General features: G+C 38.0%; 1 protein-coding gene across 4 annotated transcripts in view; it reads right to left on the bottom strand.

Annotated features, from left to right (window-relative positions):
- Positions 1–25,491, bottom strand: part of foxp4 (forkhead box P4) — a 123,596-nt gene that overhangs the window by 71,012 nt on the left and 27,093 nt on the right. For all 4 annotated transcript variants that reach the window (XM_084395287.1, XM_084395288.1, XM_084395289.1 and 1 more), the window contains exon 2: positions 10,656–10,833. In XM_084395287.1, the coding sequence (XP_084251413.1) occupies positions 10,656–10,823 (168 nt within the window). In that variant the 5' untranslated portion in view covers positions 10,824–10,833. The remainder of the gene's footprint in view (positions 1–10,655; positions 10,834–25,491) is intronic.

Raw genomic sequence — 25,491 nt, 5'->3', positions numbered from 1 at the left:
AGAGCGGGGGCTTCTGGGATGGCGTAAGGTTAGGCCTCTGCATTACACAGCACAATACAGAGTTCTAAGTGGGCATTGAAGGCAAGGAAATTGGGCTTAGTGAGTGCGTAAGTGTGCACGTGTATTCAGCTTGGTTAAAAAGGAAAACTTCACCTGTATCAAAATCACATGACTATTTTTCTATGGAACACAATTCATTTTTTATTTTAATTTTTTTTAAATGGAAACATATTGTGACTGGAGTTCCAAAAAGCCATCTGGCTCATTTACATAAATTGATCATGTCACGTTTGATTTGGTTTTAGTCAACAACTTAAATTTCAAGCTACTGCTAACACAAATCTATTATGTTTTTTCAGAAGTTTGGGATTGAAAAGTTAATTTTTTTATGTTTTTGAATCTCTGCACCAAGGCTGCACTTATATGATCAAAAATACAGTAAAACGGTATTTATTTGAGTGTTTTGGACTTTTATGGGGGGGGGGTTGTTTTTTTTTTTTTTTGGAGTGTGACAACTTGTGGTGACAATATGCTTTCACTATGTGAAAAAAGCAGCTTGAAATTTTTTCAAAATATCTTATTTTGTGTTTTGTCTAAGAAAATAAAGTTATAGGGGTTTGAACTGACCCCTATACATTGGTGACTTTTTTTTTGTTGTTTTTTTTTGAGGAACTGTTCCTTTAAGAAATTAAAAGTGGCACCAGTCCTCGACAATTTACTCTCTTTTTCTACCTCATCTGTTGATTAGAGCTGATACAGCGAAAACACATGCCAATTAGTGTCACTTATGGCTGTTTCCTGACGTGGAGTCCAGTAGGAAGCGTACTAAGGCTAAAGAAGCCCTCCCTCTGCCTCGCTAACTCTCCAAAACTGAAATTCCCTCCCTTGCCACCCTCCTCCTCCTGCCCCTCATTCTCTCCATCCTTCCTCCATTCCTCTCTACTTCAACTATTACCTAAATCTCCCCCTCCCACTCCTCACAACTCTCTCCGAATCACTAAATCCATTCTCCTGCCCTATTTTTTTCCTGTCCCCATCCTTTTCCTTCCTTTTTCTCCTCTCCTCCCTCTCTCCCCAGTGGTTTGTCAATCAGCTCTGAGGGAGCTATACCTCCAAATGCCCACACATTAGTATCCAGCTGAGAATCTTTCATAATCGCCATGGTGACTAGAAGAAGGTCAATGCTTGATGTGCTTCAAGCACTGCCTATGAACTGCCCAGGCCGTGGAAATTACAGGCACAGAATAAAAGGTGGCTTTGTGGCACCACTTTAGACAGTGGGACGTAAGTGTTTGTTGGTGTGAATCTATTATGTTTGAGAATGTTCGCCAAAACAAGAGGCTAAATGAGGGCTTGTAAGTCAGAGGGCAAAATATGATGGAGAAAAATTAGGAATAAAACTGTTTTCTTGCCACATAAATTAAACACACCGTTACAATCTTTGTCAAATGATTATTTTTGTTTTGAAAAAAATAAAAAAATAATAATGAACCGAATTAAAAAGCTTAAATAAATGAATGAAAAATAAATCAACCGGAAACATTTTGTGACTAGGGGCTCCAAAAAAGCCATATGGCTCATTGACATTTAAATTTGTCATGTCAAATTTGGTTAGAAAATATGTCAGATTTTCAGTCAACAACAACTTCAATTTCGGTTTACTCTGAACACAAATTTATTATCTATTTTCAGAACTCTTTTAAAAATGGATTAAAAGAAATATGATGGAGAAAAATGATAAATAAAATTTTACAGTGATGTTTTTCTTGCTGTTAATTACACCACCGTTCACAACCTTGTAAATGAACAAAATTGAAATGCTTAAAAATAAATTTACAAATATATACATTAAAAACAAATGTATTTATTAAAAACAAATTAAATTAATGATAAAAAAAAAAAAAAAAAAATCATCCCTCCATCCATACATGTACCGCTCTGATTCTTTCTAACAACATGTTACCAGAAGTCATTTCACATCTTGTTGTTCTCGCAATTATTCCCATATGAGTTTGTGATTATTGTAAATGTGATCTGTGTTGGGTGACAGTACTACTGTGGTCTGGCTATGTGTGTGGAACTGATCTGAGCCCAGCTGTGCTGGCAGTCCTTCTGAGATGCTCTGGATAGACAGACGCACTGGATAGACGCAGGAAGAGGCGACTGTGTGTTGCCACAACTGCTCCTAATGTCTCCATACACAGAGAGAGAAGCATACCAGCACACACACGTATGTAAATGCACACTAACGGCGGCCCTCTTTAGCCTTCTCAAAGGTTTCCCTGGAAAAGCCATAAATTAGTTTTATTACCCTCCCATAAATATGACATTCCCACATTCCAGAATTAGGACTCCACGTGTGAAAAAATCATTAGATGAAGAATATGAAATATCTCAGATCACATGTGAAATACATTACGCTTCATATGAACCTTTACTTTTAGAAATGTGCATGTGTAACCAATCCAAAACAATACATTTTTCGAGAGCAAAAACATTATCTAGGACCATTATCAAGACCATTTCCAAGTTCTTATTTTCTTCATTTCTGAGAGCATTGAGCGAAGACAACAAAGCAAGTAAAGAAACGTCCTCTCAACTACTTTTTCTTACCCATGTAAGAAGCTCAAAGCCAGGCTAGCTTTTCAATTGTACAACAGGAACGTTGTACTCCAGCACGCCGGAGGTCTTTTTTTGGAATAGCTGCGGCATCTATTGAGGTCGTCTACAGATGCTAGGCAACTACCCTCCCTTAACGCCTCCCTCTAAAACCCCTTGCACCTCCATCACCACCAGCGTTTTGTGACCAAGCTTGACCTTTCTTCTTCACTGACCTCTGTAAAATGAGACGGGCCACAATTAAAAGTGTGGAATGCTTTTAAGCGATGACACCTTTCAATGGGCTGAAAATGTTCGATTTACTGGATGTTATTAAGCTGGCTTCAGGCCTGGCCCCCATCACCTTGCATCCTTGTCCAAAAGGGATATGATCCCTGTATTTAAGACTCTCCCTCCCCTCCCTTTTTGTTCGTTAGACTTAAGCTGTTTGAGGGGAAGATGAGAAGAGCGGCTCTGTACGTGTCAGTCGGCCCAAGGCACTGTGACCGCTGACACGTTTGGCTGCAATTGGTCAAATGAGCTTCATTTCACACAGAGGACGTGATATGGCCATTACTGTCCGCCGAGTGCTGAACAGAAGGCCGTTCCCAACAGTAATGAGACGGGAGAGAGGCCAAACACCTTGACTGTCAAAGCGTCCAAACTTCCTATCTCACCATGCTTAGCATTTTACACGCAGAAACCCAATTAGAGCGTCTAGACTACCTCATGGGTACCTATGATCTGCCATCAGGACAGCCAACTCAATATGGCCTATCTGTCCAGACATCTGAGATCTATATGCCTTTATCCACTCTTTCCATCTGCGGCGTGGACAGTTTAATTAAAGCTACCATTACGACCAATTTGCAGAGTCCATTATGGCCTCTTAATGGTGGACGGTGCCAGAGAAAACAAAGAGTAAAGCAAACGTCACACGGAGACGGGTAATTCTGAGTTGTAATAACATAAAAAGTGGGGGTGGGTTATGATACAATGACCACAGGAAGAAAAACCATCAAGTGTCCCTCACTATATAGACCAAGGACAAGAGAAACACACAGAAATTGTTAAGAAACACTTATGATCCAAATATAACCAGTCAACATTAGAAAAGTGTAAAATTACTCAAAATCAACTAGTTGGTGGGTTGCCTGAGCATGTTGTTGACTTTTCGTAATCTGTATAAATGGGCTGGTTTTTATTAAAAAAAAACCCGGACAAACTGACAGGTGACCACTGTGACCCATTCCTCATCAAACCAAATCCTTTTCCAAAAGAGTCAAAGAAAGTCAAAGTGAGTGGAGAGTGAGAAGAGGAAGTGAGAGAGACAGTGAAATCATCTGCCATCTCCTGTCTGTAGGCCATCTGATCAAAAGAGCCAGAGCTTTACAACGATGTGGTCTCCATATGCACCAGCTCCAAACCATAACCAATGTTAAGCTGTCAATGTTTGTCTATTACTAAAGGAGGAGTCTGGCTGCCTGTTTCTCTATCTATCTCTCTCTGGTGTGTTTCACATCTCCATTTTGTGCTACTCTTTCTCAACTCTCCACTAATTAGGGAAGCAGTTGCTTGTCTTCTCTCTCCTCCTCATGAGAGTTTAACCCAAAACTCAGAAGTGGTCAAAACTGATCTGAATTAATAAAGATTTCACAACATCTATACACACATAAAAAGATCCTAAAAGCATCCTATTTTATAAATCAGAGTTAGTCTTAAATTCAAGCACAATGTGAAAAAGTGCATCAACTCCACCTACAGAACACATATAATAATATTAATGCATATTGTGATTGTCTATCATTACAATTTAATAAACAATGTTGAATTGTTTTAATTAATGGTATATATACACACAAGAGCAAAAAGTTTGTACGCATGCTCTTCAATTGGCGTACACAATATTTTCACTTTGCCTTTATAAATTCCGATTGTAGGATCAAATCCACAGTATTTAGGATCAAATCCCTTTGTACGTGCGCTTTATAAATGAGACCCCTGATCCCTAGAAATTTAGACCCAATTATTGCCGTTCTGAACCTCTATCGTCCACCAGGTAAAAAAACGTATGTCCAATTGCTCATAACAATACCAATGGTGTCACTCATAGCAGGATGAGTTGTGATGAAGAACTTTAAGGGAAATTGGTTCTCTTGATACTAAACCACATACTAGTAGCCAAAAGACGGGCCACATGGTGCTTCAAGTGACCTGCTACGCACCATTTGGGGCACATTCAATCTAAACGGTTGCTTTGAAGCGAAACCACAGGTCTACTGTATCCCTAAAGAGAGCGAGAGAGAGATAAGACCACCCTATTAAAGAAAGCGAGGTGCAGCAGAGGGGTCTGTCAGGGCCACATCCCCATGCCCAGGCCGAAGTAGCTGAAGACTGGCTGTGGAGCGGGACCATTTGAAGTGAAGAACACTCTAGGGATTGAAAAACAGAAAACCCTTGGTTGGATTCCTGGCTTTGTGCAACAAGAGGATGAAATTCTATAAGGACTCCACTAGTGTGCACTCTTGTTTTTTTTTCCTCTACCTCTCCTGTCTTCCTTTTTTTTTCTACAAAGCAAAGGGTTTTGCTGGTCTTGGGGTTGTGAAGCAGACAAGGAACATTCCTCAGGGGGGCCCAGGCGCCCTTTCTTGACACATCTCAGCGTTGCACTTTCTCTTCCCCCCCTCCCTCCCTCCCTCCCTCCCTCCCTCCCTCCCTCCCTCCCTCCCTCCCTCAGTTCCCTCTCTCCAACCACTTCAGCCCCACTTTCCCCCTTCCCTCTCAACTCTTTTCTCTTACCCTCTCTGACTCGGCTACTTCGTATCTGTCCGTACCCACAATCCCCTCCTCTCCCGAGATGCCTGCCTCCGTTTCTCTGACTCAAACTCATCCCGGTGCTCTCTTTCGCTACTTCGCCATCTCACCCTCCCTCTGCTCGCATTCTCCATCACTCTGCTGGGCTTCTGTTTGTTTGGTAAAGACTGTTGAGTCTTTGACGTCTGCAGATGCCTGTGATTTCTCCCAGGCTCCCGAGGGGCCCAGGGAGAGAGTGCTTTGTGCTCTGACAACACGGGTCTGCAAAGAGGGAGCTGGGACTGTTTTTCTGCTCCAACGCTTCTTGGCAGGGTGTTTAACCAGTATCGCTGCACTGTGCCGCTTCCAGGTGAAAGATTTGGGCTTGGAGGAAGAGACTAGACTAGACAAACAGAATAAACAGCAAAACAGAAGTGCATTCACTTAGGTTAAGCGAATGTTTTTTTAAAGTGCATTTTAATTAAAAAGTGTACAGCTTTGGTCAACTCATTGCATGCACCATTTATGATTATTTACTGTGGTATTTTTACTAATTATGTATTTTATTTTAAAATTATTATTTCTAATTTTAAGCTTTTATTCTAGAAAAATATTAGTAATTATTGTGTTTTTAAACTTTTAAACAAAATTAATAAAATGTTATTTTTATTTAAGCTAAATAATGTTTAATTCTTTTGTATATTTCTTATGTAATTATTATATCTCTTTAATTTACAACTTTTCTGTTTGCGTCTCTATACACTTAATATAATATATTTAAATGAATACAACCTCGTGAACCTGTACAAGGACAAAGAGCATGACTCGACTTAAAGTTTGACATCTATCAATAAGTCGATACATTTACACAACATTTCAGTGAACGGGGCTTTTGGAAGAATTCCTGAAACATCTCATTCTCTTTCAATAATTCCCTCAATTTCTGCTGGGCATCATAGTGACCCGCTCCACAAAAAAACCCAAATGAGGATAGCAGAGCAAGACATTAAAACTTGATAAATGACTTTTTAGGAGGTTCTGCCATGATAACACTTTACTGCTTGCTTTGCCATTTTCAGAGCCTTCCTCATTAAAGTCATTTGGCTTCAAGGCCAAACGCTCCATTCATTTAAAATCAAATGAGGGAACTTGATGAACTAATTCATTCATCAGATTCTTATGAACAATGGCTATCTGAGATAGAATAAAGGAGGCAGATTTCTATGGGACTGCCACCCATGTCATAAAGGGCGTATTGCATCGCTTGTTAGCACAAAACTTGCATCTCGCTTGAAGAATATGAAAAAGAAGAGTGAAGAAAGGAGAAGAATATTTGGGATATCTCTGTTGGACAAAAAGTGAATGTCATTCAGTGAAACTTAAACATTTTAAAGTTACGATTTTAATTTGGTCTAAAAAACTAAATGCTGAAAACATCCAGTCACAAAGTCTATTCATTGTATCTGAATGCTGATTCTGACTATAGAGGCGGGAAAAAAAAGTGAATAAAAACATTTAAGCACTAGTAAATTCCCGCATTTAATGTTTTAATTTAAGTTCAAACAGACGCCCTGGGACAGTATACGTTTTTTGTTTTGTTGCTTTTTTTTTCTCTGTAGAGCGACTCAGATAACACCAAAGTATGTTTAAATGTTTAGAATTGCTACTGAAAGATGAGCAGGTGTGTGGAGCCTCACTTCATAAGGCTGAAGGCCATGTAGAAATAAAGTACACCTACACTTTAACACTGACACAGACATGTACACACACTCACTTATATGCCAGCAACCACATAATCATTATTAGACAGTGGCTTACAGCTTTTACACCACTGAAGATCTCTGTGTGACATATTTTATACGTACATCAAGTGAAACTTGAATTGTTCTAGAATGATTGTTTGAAAACCAAAAATTCAACCTATAACATTGACTAAATTAACTGCTACTGTTCTGACATGCCAAAGAGCCAGCTATTAATATAATGTAGTTACATTTTTAAATAGTCACATTTATGAGAAAATAAGTAACGATTGTGAGGCATGAAATCGCAATTGTGAGATATAGTTGCAAAATATAAGAAACAAAGTCGGGATTATGACAAATTCACAAATCCTCAAACAAGACTATAGAGACTCTCAAATGGCAGTTTAAATCTAGACAAAAGCTTTTCTTTTCTTCTGACCTGCAAACTGTGACATAATTATCCTAGAGTTATAGTTATGCTGTCACAGCTTAGTATACATATGAATTATGAAAACCGTGATGTAAAATGCTTTGGACGTTACTTTTACAAGGAGCTACTGCTGCCACCAAAGACCAAAAGTATGGGTCAGTGTGGCAGAAGAGAAAGAGTGGGAAAGGAAAATAAAGAGGGACAGAAAGGAAGGAAAGGAAGAAGAGAGAAAGAGTGTGGCATTGAGGCCACGGCGGCCGTATGTTTGACATTGGAAATGGTTTAGAGCAGAAGGAACTGGCAATTTCTATCTCTAATTAAAGGCTTTGGCTCACATGACCATGTACAGGTGCACCAACACCAGAATGCAGAGCCATGAAGAAAGGCCTCCTTGTGTGTGGTGAGGCCATGCTCGCTCAGCGGGAGTCTCCACACACACACACACACACACACACACACACACACACACACACACAGGATGCAGCTAAGGAGTGCAAACATTCACATTCATTACCTTCACTACAATTTCAAGCCCTTATTTCAACTGTCAGAAATAAAACTATGCAAAATAGTTTTACACGTTCTTTCCCTCTCACTTCCTGTTCTGCTTCTCGTGCCCTCTTCTCTCAAAACGACTCTCACTTCATTGCTGATTTTTAAAAAAACTTATGGCCATTTGTGAGCAACTATAATGGTCAGACAGATTACTAAGACAGCTATTTTTATATTAATTTTCATCTCAGGAAATCACAAGATCTCAGATCATAGGAAAAAAAGTAGTTTATATTGCTAGCCAACTGAACATCTTTCATGTTCTGAGGGACATAATGTATATGTTCATATATACGAGTAAATACTATACTGTTAATTCAAGGCCTTAGTCTTTTTTTTTTATTATTAAGATTTATAACATTTAAAAAAATTCAATTATATAAATTATAAAAAATAATTAATTTAAATTACAAATTTTATGTGGGATTATGTAACCCTCTGATGCCTGAATGTTAAAATTCATCAAACAAAAATAATTTGTTTTGAGATACAATTTTATAATTGAATAGAAAAACAAAAGTGTCCATTCAAAAGAGGATAATTGTAATTATTCCAGAGGTTCACCTTGGTGCTTCACTTTCTTTAAATGCATGTTCTCATTTAAAAAAAAAAATGTATAAAGAGGATGGCCATACAGAATTATGGGTAAATGTCAAAGTTGATCACTCACTGTGATTTGGATGTAACACCACACTTAAATGGCTTGAATTTAAAAATGGCTTTTAAAAAGATCTCTCCATTTATAGTGGACACCGAGATCAGAGGGTTAATAAAGACCAAAAAGAGAGGATATTAGTGTCAGTCTTTGCATTTACACACCACATCAATCCAGAGATTTAAATAATATGGTTTAACAGATCCCACTTTCTTTTAGTAACAGTTCATCAATATTACATTAAGACATACTAGGATCTGTTAACAGGCGTGCAGTGCAGCCTGTGTCATTGATAACAAGGTTGAGGGGTCCTGTTACCCTCTGTGTCTGTAATGCATTTAGGGAAGAGTGTGAACAGAAAAAGAGAGTTTCAGCCAAGAGAGTCCGGGAAGTGAGGAAATTCCAACTGACAAACTGGATATGGAAGACACTGACGCATAGGCCAAAGAGCAAAAACAGCACAAGCCTCTACACGCTGACGTGTCATTGCATAAAACAGTTTATTGTGACTCAGGCTAGGCTGACACTACTGCTAAGACTGGACCTCAAGTGTGAGGAATTCAGTCAAGTCGGCATCATCTACAGGAACGAATGAAATCGCCAAGTGCAGTTCTGGATGACTGCATGGAAATATGAAGCCTGAGGACCAGATTTGGTTAAAAGATTAGTTCACCCAAAAATGAAATCACTGACTCATTCTCATGTCTCTCTAAACCTGTGCAACTTACTTTCTTACTGTAAACACAAAAGGAGACATTTTAAAGACTGTGTTGGTCGCTCTTTTGCATGCAATGAAACTTCCAAGTATAACAGGACACAAAAACAATAAAATTATCATAATGTGCCCCAGTTAATCTAAGAGCGGCTGTGGAAAAACAGTCTGTTATGCTGCTTGATATTGCAAACTGGTATTTGTTATATTATTTCTATTATCGTAATCATGCTCGGTTTTAGTGCTAACAGTTTGACCATGTACTGCAATTTGTTATCATTCTAGTCATTTACCTATAGCAGCTTTTGAATTGGAAATCCACATTGCAAAAATAAGGTAGATATTTCAAATCTTCAGAAGTCATACAATAGCTTTGTGTGAGACATGGGCTGCTACAAACACAACACATCATTGATTCGGGATTTGGAACAACGTGATCCACGAACAAATCATTTTGTGAACTTGATTAACTGAAAAGTGAATCTGATAGCTAGAAAATATTTGCTTGGCAATTATGTAGTAATTTTTTTTTGTGTACTTTATTTAAAAAAAATACATTAAGCATGAAATTCCTATATAGTAAACAATGCCTTGAATATTCACATTCTATGATGTTTTTAATGTCTGAATTAATATAATTATTAATAAATATATTGTAATCATAATGAAGAAAAAAACTACATTAACAGGATGAGATTCCTGAATAGAAAATTAAACATTGAAATACTGAATAGTTTGGCAAGGCAAGTTCCGTATGTAAAATATCATATGGTGCAACTTTCAAAAATTATATTTGTTAAAATAATAACTTGTGATGTTTGCAATAAATAAATAAATTTATTTATCTTTTGTGTTCCACAGAAGAACTATACAGGTTTGACGATGAGAATGAGTAATTGTCAGCATTTCCGTACTGAGGTGAATTATCTCTTTAAATTTTTATAGCTCTTATCAAATTACTAAAAAGTGATAAGCTATAATACTATACACCACACAATCAACTCTTTGAGGTTTTAAAAACAATGTAATGCAATTTGCTTCATATATCTGCTTGTTTGTACGTTGCGCAAGACATGGGAATTGCACAAGAAACAACTAACAGCTCAACACGCTTCCTGAAAGTCAGGGTAGAAAACTTAGGGTCTTTTGCACACGAACACACACACACACCTGCTGCTGTTGAAGGTGCAGTAAATCCACAGGGCTGATCTCCCCATTGGTGTCACAGTTGGACCCGCCTTCTCTTCCTCCGCCATCTGATTGGCTGCTTAGGCTGCTGACTCCATTTTGACTGGAGGGTGTAGTTCGAATGGTCTCAGTTGCTGATTCTACCATCATCACGTGGCACCTTGCAGAAAAAAAAGAAAGAAAAGAAAAACATATTGAGTGACCATCAAGCATTGTTAGAAGTCCTAGGAAGCATGCTAAGATCTATGTAGGTAGTGTTTTATCACAAAAGCAAATATACACACTAATCAATAGCACAGATTCACAAATCAACCACATCAAGTGTTTATCTGCAGAAGAAATACAGTGCCACAGCTGCTAACCTTGATAAGAACATAATAAACAAGTGCACCATACATCTATTCGGATATACCTAAAGAACCACCTGAGCCTCTGAACAGCCAATGGCAGCCAAGGACACAAACGCGGAGGAAGGCGCAACGAAGGTCTGCCTGAAGAGATACTTGTGTCAAACTAAAATGGCCATTGTGCCATGAAAGAGTGACATGCTTTTCCCTTTTCCCAAAGGTTACAACACAGTGCACCAGGTCTGATTGAAGGACATTTGTCTTTGACAGAGAGTGTTGATGCATCCACAACAGTGACAAAGAGGCCCTTTCAATTAGAAAACATCTGCTCTAAAGAAACACCAACCTTTCGTGCATCTTATTATCAGCAGTACAAAAACACAAGCAACTTCCAACAGAAGAGGAATGCATTTAGTATCTTTAAGAGGTAAAGTGAGTGAAAGAAGAAATAAGGCTTCAAATGAGTGAATGATTGCTCTATGTCGATGGTTTTTGTTTTTATCTTCTTGCTTTTGTAAGCAGGTCAAATGGCCAAGGTTAAATAAAGCAAGCAAATTTAGTAAAAACAAGTTAAATGTACTGTGTGTTCCATGTTTCATATGGTTTTGGAATATATACAGTAGTCAACATTTGAAGTGGATCATCAAAGTTGTCCTAAGACAAGAATGGGTATTGTTCAAAATTCATGTATAACTTTGATGAAAGGTTTTGATCCACTTCAAATGTTGACTACTGAATATATTCCAAAACCATATGAAACATGGAACACACAGAGTACATTTAACTTGTTTTTACTAAATTTGCTTGCTTTATTTAACCTTGGCCATTTGACCTGCTTAGAAAAGCAATAAGATAAAAACATAAAAATCATCAACATGGAGCATTGTGATTGCTGTGGGAATGGTACTATCTACACATGCAGTACGTGCTGTACAGTAAAGCTCGCCACAACAACAGCTGAAGACCACTAAGACAGAGATATAGAAGACTCTTTACCGGCTTCCACACCCAGATCTACTGTACATTGGGACGTTTTGGAAACTCGAGGGTGCTTTTATGGGTCCAACAAGTTCACAGTTGGAATCACTTAAATGCACCTGGTTGAGGAGTTGTATACTTCATTCAAAGCTGTCAACTGAGGCAGTCACGCGAAACTCGCATGACTGAAGAGGATGCAGGCATGTCTTGTATCATGGGGGACGCAAACCAAAGATGTGGGTAGTTTTATTGCCTATGGAGCCAAGAGGAACCACGTGTGGTTAATTTACATCAACCCAGACCATCTATATCACTCGGATGTGACATGTAGGGGACAATACCAAAACCCCAACAACAGCTTTCAAAACCCACGTCGTCAACTTTACATCATGACTAACCCATATTTCATAATTTCATGCAAAAAAAACCCCATTGTTTGAGAGATGCAAGACTTGTTGCATCGGAGAGCTTGAAGGAGCGAGCAGCTGCTGAGCGAGTGCATCACTGCCATATTAACCAGCCCGAGGTGTAAGCAAGCATGAAGCCTTGTCATATCCCGTAATGGGTGTATATTGCCGCTATAATGGAAGGTCGTAAATAAAGCAGCCCAATAAATCTGCACAGGGAACCTTTGATTACGGCTGTGAGACAGAAGTTTGCAGCGTCTTGTAATTGTTTTTGGCAGGCTCATCTGAGCCGCCAATGTTGAGGCTTGCCGCATCATGTTTAGCCCCCGAAGCCCCTCTGGCTGAACTTTGACCTGTGAGAACAGAGGAAAATGCATTTTTCTTCTACGGGGGAGTGAGGGATACAGAAAGGGTGGGCGTTCTTCAGATCGAAGAGATAAAATGTGCATTTGGGGGAGGGCAACGCACAAAAAAAGGAACGTTTGCCTTTTAATTGGGACGGAAGAGAAATGGGACCAAACTTGCCTTTGCTTCAGGGACAAAAACACACCAAAAAAAAAAAAACAGCTCGCAACAGATAAAACTAAAATCCCAGGACCAGCGTCTTCGCGGCATGGTAACGCAATGCACTGGCTATGCACTGAGGTTTTCTCTTTTTTATGTTCTAATATCAGCAGATTTTCTTTGGCACTTACAAGAAAGGGTGGAGGGGGTGGTGATTCATTCTCTATCCTGTTTCTGCAAGTACTGAGACTGCAACAAGGGATCATGGGAACTTCTGTGACTGCCTGTTAAGAGCTGTTTATATTGCTGATGCTGAGAGTTGCTAAGGTAAGAGAGCAACGCGGGGATAAACACGTCCCTGAATTCCGATTCGGCTCCAGAAGTGCACATTAGCAGTAAAAAGTGAAAGCTGCTGATTTTTTTCCCCTCATCCATATTAAAAAGGAAGTAACGCAAAAACAAACAAGGCCAGGAAACGAAGAGATGGCGAAACAAACCAGTTTGTCTCATTCGTGACCAAAATCCCATCCTACCCCGAAGCAAAGATTCTCCTTTCTCCCTCTCTCTTCTCCGTCTACCCCTGAGGCAGCTGCAGTTCCGTTCCTGTGCTCAGGGTCGGAGTCGGCGGCTGGCACGGGAACAGAGGATTCCGAGAGAGCAGGGTTGAAAAGACGCCGTCTGAGCCAGGTAGGCCAAGGGGCGGAGGTCTCCTGGGTAAATCTCATACAGGTGGGCCGTCACTTCACACCCTCTCAAAAAATAGCAAGCCCAGCGGGGACTAAAAGCTTCCAGTACTCCGACAGGGTCAGAGGTGAAAGGTAGATTGTCTTTTCCCAGCTCGCTTTTTTTATTGTTTAGGATACACAGTTTGCTAAAGACGTCAACGGTATTAACATAGACAAAGCATCAGGTGTTCCTGCCTAAATGAACTTGACAGCCGTTTATACTTTCCATGCAACAAAAGCAGATGAGTCAATGACATATAAGAGTGTAACACTTTACAAAATTAAAATCAAAATTATTAACTAACGTTAACAAAGATTAACAAACACAGTAACAAATGTATTGCTCATAGTTAGTTCATATTAGTTAACACATTAACTAAAATGAAACCTTATTGTAAAGTGTTACCGAGTGAAAAAGAAAGGGAAAAATCTAGTTTAAAACAGACAGTTCTTTAAAAAAAAAAAAAAAGTACTCTTTGCATTTGTTTCAATTATTATAAAAATAAATTTTTATACTACTATAATAGTATAAAAATATTTCATTGAATACATACAGATCTTAATCATTAAATCAAAAACACTAAATATATTTTACAATATATTTATTACGTTTTGGGGACCCACACCACATGATATTTTACTAAAGGTCTAAATTTTCATTCATAAATTAAAAACATGTGTATTGAATAAAATTGTGATGTATTTTTGTAAATCTTAATCATAATTTCCAAAAAAGTTTAAATATATTTTTAAAGTTAACAAATATCAATAATTATGAATTCATGAAATACCATTACGTTTTTTAGGAGCTACACCAAGACATTTTACAATCTCAATATAAAAAGCAAAATTAATTTTAAATCATAAATTAAAAACTAAATATTGAATAACACTTTAATGTTTTTTTTTTTTTTTTTTTAGATTAAAAAAAAGTAGTAAACATAGTAATACATATTTTTTAAGTCAATCTGTAAACATCCAAATGATGACAAGGCTCAGTGCATGAAGCACAGATTCACTGAAGTGGATCTCAATGTACCTCTGAACCTGAATACCTGCTTTTACAGTCTTTCATGGCCCGGTTGGCGTGCCGAGAGCTTTGAAGAGGATTGAGGCTGTCAGATCCAGCCGGCTGATCCCAGATCAGCACATCTGCAGCCCCCAGACTGCGGATTGGGCTCATCGTTCCGGTCCGACTCCAAAACACAAGCCCCACTAATGCCTTCTGAATTCAGTACTTCCAGCCTGGATCATTTCACCAGAATGAAGATGGTAAACGGCCAGCACCATGTTGAGATGGGCCGTACAGCGCCAGCTAATGGAATCAGTCTTTATTATTTCAGATGAAAATGAGTATATTTCAAATCCTTCACATAAAAGCTTATTACTGGCCTCTAAAACATTGAAAGCTCTATAACGGATAATTGACTGTGATACCTGAAATTTCATTTTACACATGTTTTGCTTTTTTCCCTCTTGTTTAGTTCTCAGTGAAAGAAAATATGGCAAACATTAAACCGGGCTAAAGATTTTCCTTTGCAGTGAAAAGGACTGTTTAAGAAGCAATAGTTGAAATAATGCAAGGATTCAAGCCGTAACTCTCTTGGCAATGCCGACAGACTGGTTTAAATTTGCAACTTCAGCTCTCCGGCACACACCAGAGCTCCATTTAACTACAAAGAGCATTACCCAGATCTAAAAAGAAAATAAAACGGACGTAATACAAGATGACAACTTTGACAATATTTATAAAAATGGAATACCGCTTTATTCTGCCAGTCCTTTCCCACTTTTTTTTTATCACCGACTCATTCATTTACTCCATCTTTCCTGACCTCTTCTTTATATAGGAACTCTTCAAGGCACATGCGGAACCGTTTCGCATTTTTCAGCAGGGCTGTTAGCTTTATTTGTCTTCCTTTGCACCTGTGGAAGAGCTCTTTCTGCACGTTACGCACACGCCAGCACACACAGACACCAGTCTCAGTAGTTTTTCAGCAGGTAACCAGATTAATAACTCTTTATCATGTTAAGCCTTATACAGGTCTATTTATATAAATCCCACAAAGGCTGTTTCTAGAGCCTTGCATCAGCTCGCAGGAATGCTCTTATTAATAAAACAAAGAAGCAGCCAACATGATTAGTGGAGACAGCCACAGTTGTGCCAGCACATCTCATGTCTTCTCCCTCAGGCTACTGAAACAACAGTCCCGCAGAGAAGCGAACGCTTCATCAGGAGAGCGCCGCCTCTGTTTGTCACCAAATATGATTGAGCAACACAAAGTCCACCTGAGCACACGTAATAACTTGCTCTGTTCCAAAATCTAGTGAGCTGCCTATAAAAGGAACACTTTAAGACACCATAGGTTCAACACAAAGCGTGTTTTTAATTACGCAGTTTACTTAGATAGCTCATTTTGGTCCATAATGCCATTACGACCAGCTAATGCAGCTCCAACAGTAGAGCATAGTCGCATTACAGAGAATGCACAAACTAATAAATAAATAAATACAAAAAAAAAAAAAATCGAAATGTATAATAAAAAAAAAATAATAATAATAAAAAAATAAAAAATACCTTGAATGCAAGAAAGTTGCTCATGAATATGAAGCTCAGTGGAGAAAAATCTGGTGAAAAAAAATGCTGATTAAGTGAAAAGTGTTTTTTTTTTTTTTTATTCAGAGAAGTGCATATAAAAATTATTTTAAACACTAAAACAAGCAAAAAAAAAAAACACTTGAATGCAATGCAAGTTCCTTTGAACAAGTGTCAAATGCATTAAAAGTATGGCTCAGGTGAAAAAAAATAAAAAAATCTAAGATGGCAGAGAAGTTAAATAACATTTATTATAAAAACTACTAAAATGTATATTTCATTCAATACTGAGAAGTGTCTATTAAAAAAAGTAAGTGTAATTAAAAATACTTTATTTTTACACGCAGTATTAAAGTATCTCACTGGTAGCTTAGCAAAATGCTAAGAGTGTTTCAAATCAGCAGTTGCATAGCAGCCAATGTAAGCAGTTGGGAGCAGGGTAGCTCACTAAGTTTTGAAACTAAGATACTTTTACAAGGAAAAGGTACATCCAGACTGTATAAAATATGGGTTAAAACTCTTAATTCAAGCCTAAAAAAAAAAAAGCTGTTTCTGAAGCAAACACGTTCATTGTGTTTATTTATTTGCCTCATCAGGAAGAACTGCTCTCGGGACACAAACATTCAGGAACGCGGTCTACGGAAGGATAGGGTGTATTTGTGTTAGCAACTCCAACTGCTAGCCCATGGGGCAGAGGGCAGGTGTGTGTGTGTGTGTGTGTGTGTGTGTGTCCCAGTGGTTAGAACACACAGCTTGCGGCTCTTCCTCTAGATTTGTCTTCCCTAGACGTATGGTTGGTGGTGGTGGTGGTGAGAGGGAGGGGGGCAGGTATGACTACATCAACTAAAAGGCCGGGCCCAGGGGAAGTCTGTCACTGTCTGCCGTGAAGACAGATAGCAGGAAGACCCAGGGCTGAGAGAGAGCGTGAGAGTGAGAGAGATGTAATGAGCAGGGTACCTAAAGTAAGTCCCCACAAGAAAGGTTCAGAAACAAATAAGTGTTCTTGATAGAATAATAAAGGAAAGTCTGAATTGCTGTGTCTCTTAGCAGTTTTAACCTTGGCCCAGCACCGGCCACTTCAAAGGGATCAACTACCCGCTCCTCCCGAGGGGTACGGCGCACTGGAATATCCTGACAGTAAAGAAGAGACCCTCGTTTGAAGACTGCTTAGCCGAGCACTTATGCATTCCCTTTTTATGAGCGAAGCTGTTCTCCACTCCACTCCAGCGCGGTTTCTCTCCGTGGAAGTGGCACACTGCTCCACTTGGCATTATGACAGAATCCCTTCACGTTGCCACCCACTTACACACTCACTCACCCCAGGCCTTTAAATTCAACATGAAATGGCGTCCGCAAACCATTTTACTGACGTAATGTGACATTTTGGAGTGAAACAGGATATTTAATGAGAAAACAATGGTTGAAACTTTTTTTTTTTTACTTACATTTGTTCTTTTTTTATTATATTATCCACCAATAATCGATTGGATCTTGAAAAGAGTGCAATTTATACCAAAATGGGGTGAAAACAATCCAAATCTCATGAGAAAATGTATTTTACGAAGTTGCATTTTCATACAAATTAGTAACTAAGATTATTATCGATGACTACAATTAAAAGTAAAATGATTAAAAACATGTTAATTGAAATATAGTTTAAAAAAAATACAAAAAAATTAGATCAAAAACATTTTTTTTTATAAATTAGAAATGCTTGCAACCAACTAAAATCATTTTAAGGTGAAGCACTAAAATAACGGACTAGCAATAGAATTAAAAGAAAGAAAGAAAGAAAGAAAGAAAGAAAGAAAAAAGGAACTGAAACAAATAGTAAATATTTAGAAAATAAGTTAAAAATAAGTTATAAAAAAATAAAGATGCAAAAAAAAAAAAAAAGTTTTTAATTTGGCACGTGAGCAGGTTGTTCAAAAACGGTACAAATTGTCATGAGACTGTTGGCTGAAAATAAGATAAGGTAACTCTAAAAGCCGAAAAGTAAAGTTGTAAAGCCAAATGTTTTCTTTGCAATAACATGCGTATAAGGAATTATGTACAATAAAACCAGGAACATGTACAGTATTAATAAAGTAAAAATGGTTTTAACTTTTTTCATGTTGACTTTAAAGGAATCAGTGTTACCTCCTGATTGACCAGACTGATTAAACATGGTTACCTGGATCAATCCCAGGAAAAGGACACACTTAGGCAAAATACACACACCCCAGCTGCCTCAATTGCTCCAAGCAGATCCCTGCAATTAGTGTACTGCACATCTTCTAGGATAAAAGATATCTTCTAAATACCAGGTAATCAAATACATACAAAGTCTCTGTAAACTCATAATTGCCCTGTAAAGATGATGCACTTGTTTGTGTTTTGCCCTCATTCTCAGATCTTGAGGAAAGATGGTACTTTTGTACAGCATATGAGCTACAGATCCAGTTGAACTCAACAGCCTCCTCTTGTGATCGCATGGAACAGTTCCAGCCTGTACAGGTGCGATAGATATTCTTTATCTGCTCATTTCTTGGCCTCAAAGAAAAATTAACATCTAAAAGAAACATTTGTGTGCATGTGCATTCCAGCCATGCTGATTTAAATAGCAGTGAAGATAAACATTTGGAATGGTTGCTGTTTTATTGGGGACTAGACTGCTTTTACTGTCACAACCGAAACCCTTAGCTCTTATTACAAAAGCTTAGGACCACCAATGTCCAAAAATAACCAATTCATTTCCCTACGGCACAGGCTGAGACAAGGGGCACAGAAATAAATGGGAGCGTGGAAAAAGAAAATGAAATGAACGGAATGATCTGCGTTCATGAGGCTAATGTCACAACTTTGATCTTGTGATAATTTTCAACGGGCTTCAGAGTCGGTGTCCTAATTTCAAACTCAGTTTTTTTTTTTTTTTTAGCTGAGGTTTTCCTTTTTCCCTTCAATCTAAACTATGGCAGATGACAATTAAGGAATTGCTTACCCGCTGACTGTCTCAAAAATCAGAGGCACTTAAAGGACAATTCAATTATCAAGGACATGCCGATATGAAAGTAAAGTAAGAAAGATTCTCACGGGGGAAAGAAAACGAGGCCAAATAAAACCGAGGAGACAATCAGAAAAAAAAAAATGTGGGGGAGGCAATTAGATTCATAAAATATCTAATGTACCATATGGCGATCTGATGTGTTCCTGCTGTGACGCGCACCTGATGTAGAAGGAGGCAAAGTCCTGTTTGTCGAGCCCATAAAGATTAGCTTTAATCAGGTGGGTTTCGTTGCATTCGGTAAACACCACCAGCATTCCCGACCGATGAGATCGCTTCTGTGTGTCTGTGTGACGGGGCAAACATTTACTCCCCCTGACACTACTACTACCCTCTGCCTTTTTCTTTTTGGCCAAAAGTAAGTGATTTTCCATCCTGCCCTTGATGTTTAAGAGACTGGAGATTTCTATACGAGGCCTCCTCACCATCAGATCATGGCAAATATTTGGAATAGGTGCTGGGCTTTGACAAACGGCCCATTTGTCAGCCATTGAACCACACACATTTTCATCCACTTAAACCAGTGATTCCCAACCAGGGGTACGAGTATGCAGGGGTACGCAAAATAGGCATGCTAGGAATGATGTTAGTCGCCCCAGCATCACCCCAGCCTGGCGAATTGGTCACGGCAAATGTGTCCATTTACAATGTGATTTTTCAGCGTTGAGCATATTGTAGCCAATCACAGGCATGTCTGTTGATAGTAATGGCCAATCAGAGGTGTGTAAAATGCCTCAAAACACTGAAGGAGTTTATGTTAAGTGCTAGCTTAAGTCCTACATGCTCACAAACCTAACCCTAACAACAAACCAAATGTAATGCATTGTAAATTAAGAGATTTATTGTGCACTTTAGTCATATTCATTGATTAAAATGGGAGTTTTCGTAAGTGTGCTGAAATCAGTGAACTTACGCTGAACTGACTGACAGCTTCAGTGATTATAAAGAAAGCACTCTTCTGTGTAATTCATTCTCAATTTGAATTAAAGTTATTGGTTTTCATGACTCTTTTTTCTAGGTCATACTCCAGTTCAAAAAAGTACTTTTTTTTTCTTTCTTTTTTTGTGTCTAAATATAAATTCAAAAGCAAAACGTGTGGGGGGGGGAACTATATTAGGGAGTGGAAATGGCTAATATGAGCAAATACGTGCTCCCCTGCCTACTGGTTATAGTGGCAATTACATGTCTTTATTTTTTTTAAATAAAAGTGTTTGTTTTCCATCAAATGTTGGATTTATTAATTTAAAATGTGTATTTTATCCAGTTTTTTTTTTTTTTTTACCAACATCATTCTTTATTCTTTAGTGACGATGAAAGAGTACTTCAGATAGATGGAATGAACGACAGACAGACAGAACGATAGAACGACAAACAGCCAGCACGACAGACAGACAGTAAGACATCTGTAAGGATCATGTATTGTGTGTGTGGCTCTTTATAGGGAGAGGTTGGCAGGGGCCTGTGGGTCATGTTAATATGTGAAGAGTTCAGATGCAAAAGCCTCTAAATGCCATCTGAAATTTTCTTCTATAATGATAATTTTTAGCAAGCTTGTATATTTAAATTCAATAATTTCACTTAAATGACAACTAATAAGTAATTTTCATTGCCATTTAAGTGAAATTACTGAACTTAAATATACAAGCTTGATAAAAATAATCATTCTAGAAGAAAATTTCAGATGGCATTTAGAGGCTTTTGCATCTGAACTCTTCATGTGGTAAGCCATTTCTCATTTCCTACAATGGTTTAAGAGTGATGGGGCAGGGGCCATCTCAAAAACACCTGAGACACTAATATCCAAAATTGTATTTAACATGGCGGAACAGAGGTGGAACGTTATGGCATTGACGAACAAGCAATACAACTGCCAAAATGCACCCGGATGCAAAATCTGCTTTATGAACATGACCTTCATTTGCAAGATAAAGTTTAAATGAACAGCATCTGAGATTACAGTGAGAGAGGGAAGATGGTGGCAGAGTTTGAGAGTTAGCTGATCTAGATTGAGAAAAAAAGACAGTGGGAACAGGAAAATCTGGAGTGAAACCAGTTCCCTGCCAACTCAACAAAGTAAGGATGCCACACCACTGACAGCATGGAAGAGACAGGAGAAGAAAAGTGGAATAAAATTTCAATAAACGGCAACCAATCAGAATATCAAATCACTAATTATTATAAATGTAATTTTTAACAATTTAATAGTTTAAGCAAAAAAAACTGTCTGTTGGTCATTTAACTATTCTCACAATATTAAAAAACAATTAAAGGTTAAAATTAAACTGACTTTTTCCACACACAAAAAAAAAAATTATGAAAAAGATCGGCCTGAAATACGACTAACTTAAGACTTTAAACGAGGCGGTGGGGCAAAGTGATGTTTTAATAAGTTCAAAGTGGACATGATATAATTTTATACATCTGCTTTCATGACTGGCACTCTGGATTTCTGAGTTAATTAATTGATTGGATCAGAGTGGGTATAATCAAATAAAATTTTATAACTCCATAATAAAAAAACAACACTTTAGAAGGAGGCATGCAGAAAAATGATAGCATGTCCTTTTTTCAAATTAATTGAATTTTAGTACTTCTGAACTTGGTCCAAGGCATCTCATAAGCAATAACTCCACACCATCTTGAAAATGGCTCCATGACTAAAGACATTCAAACACATACACACTTGTTTTTGGTCCCTTGATTTCTGGGGGAAAACCACCACTGTTTATAACTAGTAACCGAGAGCGTTCAATGGCCAGACATTTCCGTGTTTTATTCTCCAGTAGTTGCACTGCCTAATAAAGTTCTCACCAAGAGTAAAAGCTAAAATATTAATTCCATCTTCAGCAGTGCTGATTGCATTAAAAAACGTCTGTTTTATTATTTAGCACAGAAAGGAAAATCTTTGTTAAAGTGACTTGAATGCAAATTGATATCACTAGAACGAACAGTAGAAAAGCATTACTAATTTGATCATAATAATATCAATAGAATAATTCATAATGTAATATAAATAAATTAGAGGTAATTCGTTTGAAAATGGATGCCTTCAATTAATGTCTCAGCCCCCCAACCCCCCAAAAAAAAAAGAAAAAAAAAAAAAAGAGTGCACATACTGTACACCCGTTTCATAGACAAGAACATTAATTGCTTAACTGTAGTCATTGTTATGAGGTGTCAGAACCCGTGTAGAATCAGGGAAGAAACTAAACATGCAGAGTTCGCTTTAATATTACATAAATTTTTCACTGCATTTATTCAATATTCATGAATTATGCTTGCTCTCACTAACTTGTCTTTACATCCAGCGTGAAGTGTTTTTTTCCGCTATGAAAACAGCAGCTCGTGTCCCGATTCAATTTCAGCGAGGATGATTTTAAAATCAGTACGTGACACGTCGCCTTTTCACCTTGTTCATTTTCCGTTCCTCTCTACGGAACAAGAGTAGCTGCCTTTGTGTCATTATCAGCCTTATTACACGTCATTAAAATACTGGAAGAAAAATCCAGAAGAAATATACACGCTACACCAGGGCAGTCGCTTTCTCTCTCTCTCTCTCTCTCTAGCGTGTCACACTTTTGGGGGTGAGCATGCGTGTGTGTGCGAGAGCGCAGAAGTGACAAAAAAAGAACAATATAATTGGAGAAATGTACGCAGTAATAATAGGTATTCAGAAAATGATAATTCATATTAAACAGGGTGCATAAAGTCAGCCTCATTTGCATGTTTTAGATTATATGCATTTCAAAAGTAATTTCCGCAGGGCATATGAATGACATTAATTCCCAAGTGGTTTCTGCTATAGACCTCAAACTATCAAACACTCAAACATTTAAAAGATGAAAAAAAGAGTACTGCCACATTTGCGAGGGGAGATTTCAAGGTTAAAGTATTTGAATGCATGTTTTAAAGTTCTGTCTAGGTTGTTTAAAGTTGTTCCTAGCCTAGTTTAAAGTTCACTAAGCTGTGTTTGGAACAAAACCATCATGAGACTTCATTAAATTCAGCACATATATTTGTAAAATTGATGGATGGGTGATTCTTATAATATTTGACAAATACAACTCTATAATTATTTCATTAACTTTAATAAATTCATTGCTAACTACAATATAAACACTATGCCATACACTACATTGTCAGTTAACCTAAAATGTGCTAACATGTGGTAACTGCTAAATGAAAAAGATTATTTAATATGGCTCAATCAAACTGACTAAATTAGGTTAAAGCATTAAAATCATTTTCAAGTGTCAGATCAGGTAGAACACATTTTCACGTCTTATAGTGTAAGAGTCAAATATGTAATTTCAATAACCTAAATTATAATAACCAAATGCCCATCACAAATAAATAAATAAATCATCTCGACACAATGTGAAAGTGCATACTGCTAGTCTTCCCAGACCCAAAACATGAGTGTGTTACAGTGCCAATCACTGTAATACGGCACAAAGAGGACTGTGGGTATTCAAAGTGCCAATTTTAATACAGCCCTCCAGCCAGAAGTTGGGAGAGAGGGAGGGAGGGAGGGAGGGGACCATTTTAGCCTTGGTTCATTTGAAGAGAAAACAAATTGGAGAAAGACTTGAGTGAAAAACTGTCTCTAGTTCTATTCGATAAGACAAATTTGACCAAGTGCCATAATGTTTCTGATGCATAAGAGACTGGAGTTTTGAGTATTATGTATAGTTCATAATGGTAATGGTTCTCAATTGGCGAGTATGGATAAGAAAATAAAAAGGTTTCTTAACTTTTTACAACTAAACATTTAATAGAAGCTACTCAAATTATACAGATGTCAAATTTGACAGGTTTTATTATTTTATGGCCATATTTCTTTTTTTGCACAATAAACAGTTTTGGTATAGCGTTGGGTCTCCTCACTACTTAATTTCCTGAAGCAAAACCAATTGAGGACCACTAGACCAACTAAATGGACAAACCAAATAAACGAGCAATACGTCCTAAACTTGCCCATCTGTGCTAGTTTTGGCTTACTCACAAAGATTATGTATATAAAAATAATTGTAAAAAAAAAAAAAAAAACGAAACCACAGGGGAGAAGGGGAGATAGAGTCTGGGCTGCCTCGCTTTGTGTAGTTTGTGTTGTGTCTGTCTAAATATTATGCTACCGAATGTTTCCCTCCACATGATTATCTCATTATGAATTAATGGTTTGCATGCTGCGATGTGTGTGCACAATGCCTAGTTCGCGCTAACTGTTTATCTGCCTCGCCATAAGAAAAATATAACACGGGCCAGAGTGAGTCTGGCCATCATAATCATGAGTCAGCTTGTTGTGGCATTTAAAAGTCAAGCAGATATTAACAGCTTGGGCGGCGAGCGGAGAGTGAGAGCAACTCTAATGAACAGCATGCAAACGGTACGCTACCGTAATCGCCCTGATAATCAAGTTTCGTCCTCTTCGTTTTACAAGTCTCCGCTTACAGGTGCTGACAGGCCACTACGGCGAGATTTAAGGGAAAGAAAAATGGATTTTATGGCATTATCTCGTTATATCGCTCTCCCCGTTCTGTACTCATACTGTAAGACTAGCCTCTTTGTCCTTCTCCAGAGAAGAATACGTGGACAAGTTCAATTACGCGGGGAGAGTAAATGCTGAGGGAATGGGAAGGAGAGAAAGGCAGAGTGAAGGAGAAGAAATAAAGAATATCTAGAGGGAGAAAAACAGGCTAATTAGGACCTGGAAAATGTATTTGTTATTTTTTTTCCCAACCCCCCCCCCCCCCTTTTTTTTTTTTCCCGAGGGAGTTTTTAAAGAGTTCTATTTCTTTTCAACAAGGGAGGCGGAGGGGAAAAATGAAAAGAGGATTATGTTTCTTAAGACAAAAATCATGACATACACAGAAAAAAACGAAACGTCTCGCAACAAAGGAATTCACAATGTCCATATTATCAGTCGAGTCTGTTAAGCTGGCGTTGAGACTGCGAAAACATCTGCATTTACACCTCATTTCATCTGTGTCTCAAAACACAGGCCCAAAACGTTGGGTAGAGGAAGTTCGAGGCCTTTTTTTTTTTTTTTATGGAAAAAAGCTTCCATCTCCAATCGAACCTCGGGCAATATCACTCTAATGAAGTGCATACTAAAAGGGCTCATTCCAATCTCCTTACTTCTGACACCAAGCGCACTTGAAAGGCCATCTTTAGAGAAGCGGTTCTGTAATGATAGCGGCGGATAGACTGGACGTGTA

Source organism: Rutilus rutilus (genome assembly GCF_951802725.1).
Source record: "Rutilus rutilus genome assembly, chromosome: 22".
Taxonomy (NCBI): domain Eukaryota; kingdom Metazoa; phylum Chordata; class Actinopteri; order Cypriniformes; family Leuciscidae; genus Rutilus; species Rutilus rutilus.
This window is presented reverse-complemented; position numbering and strand designations above follow the sequence as displayed.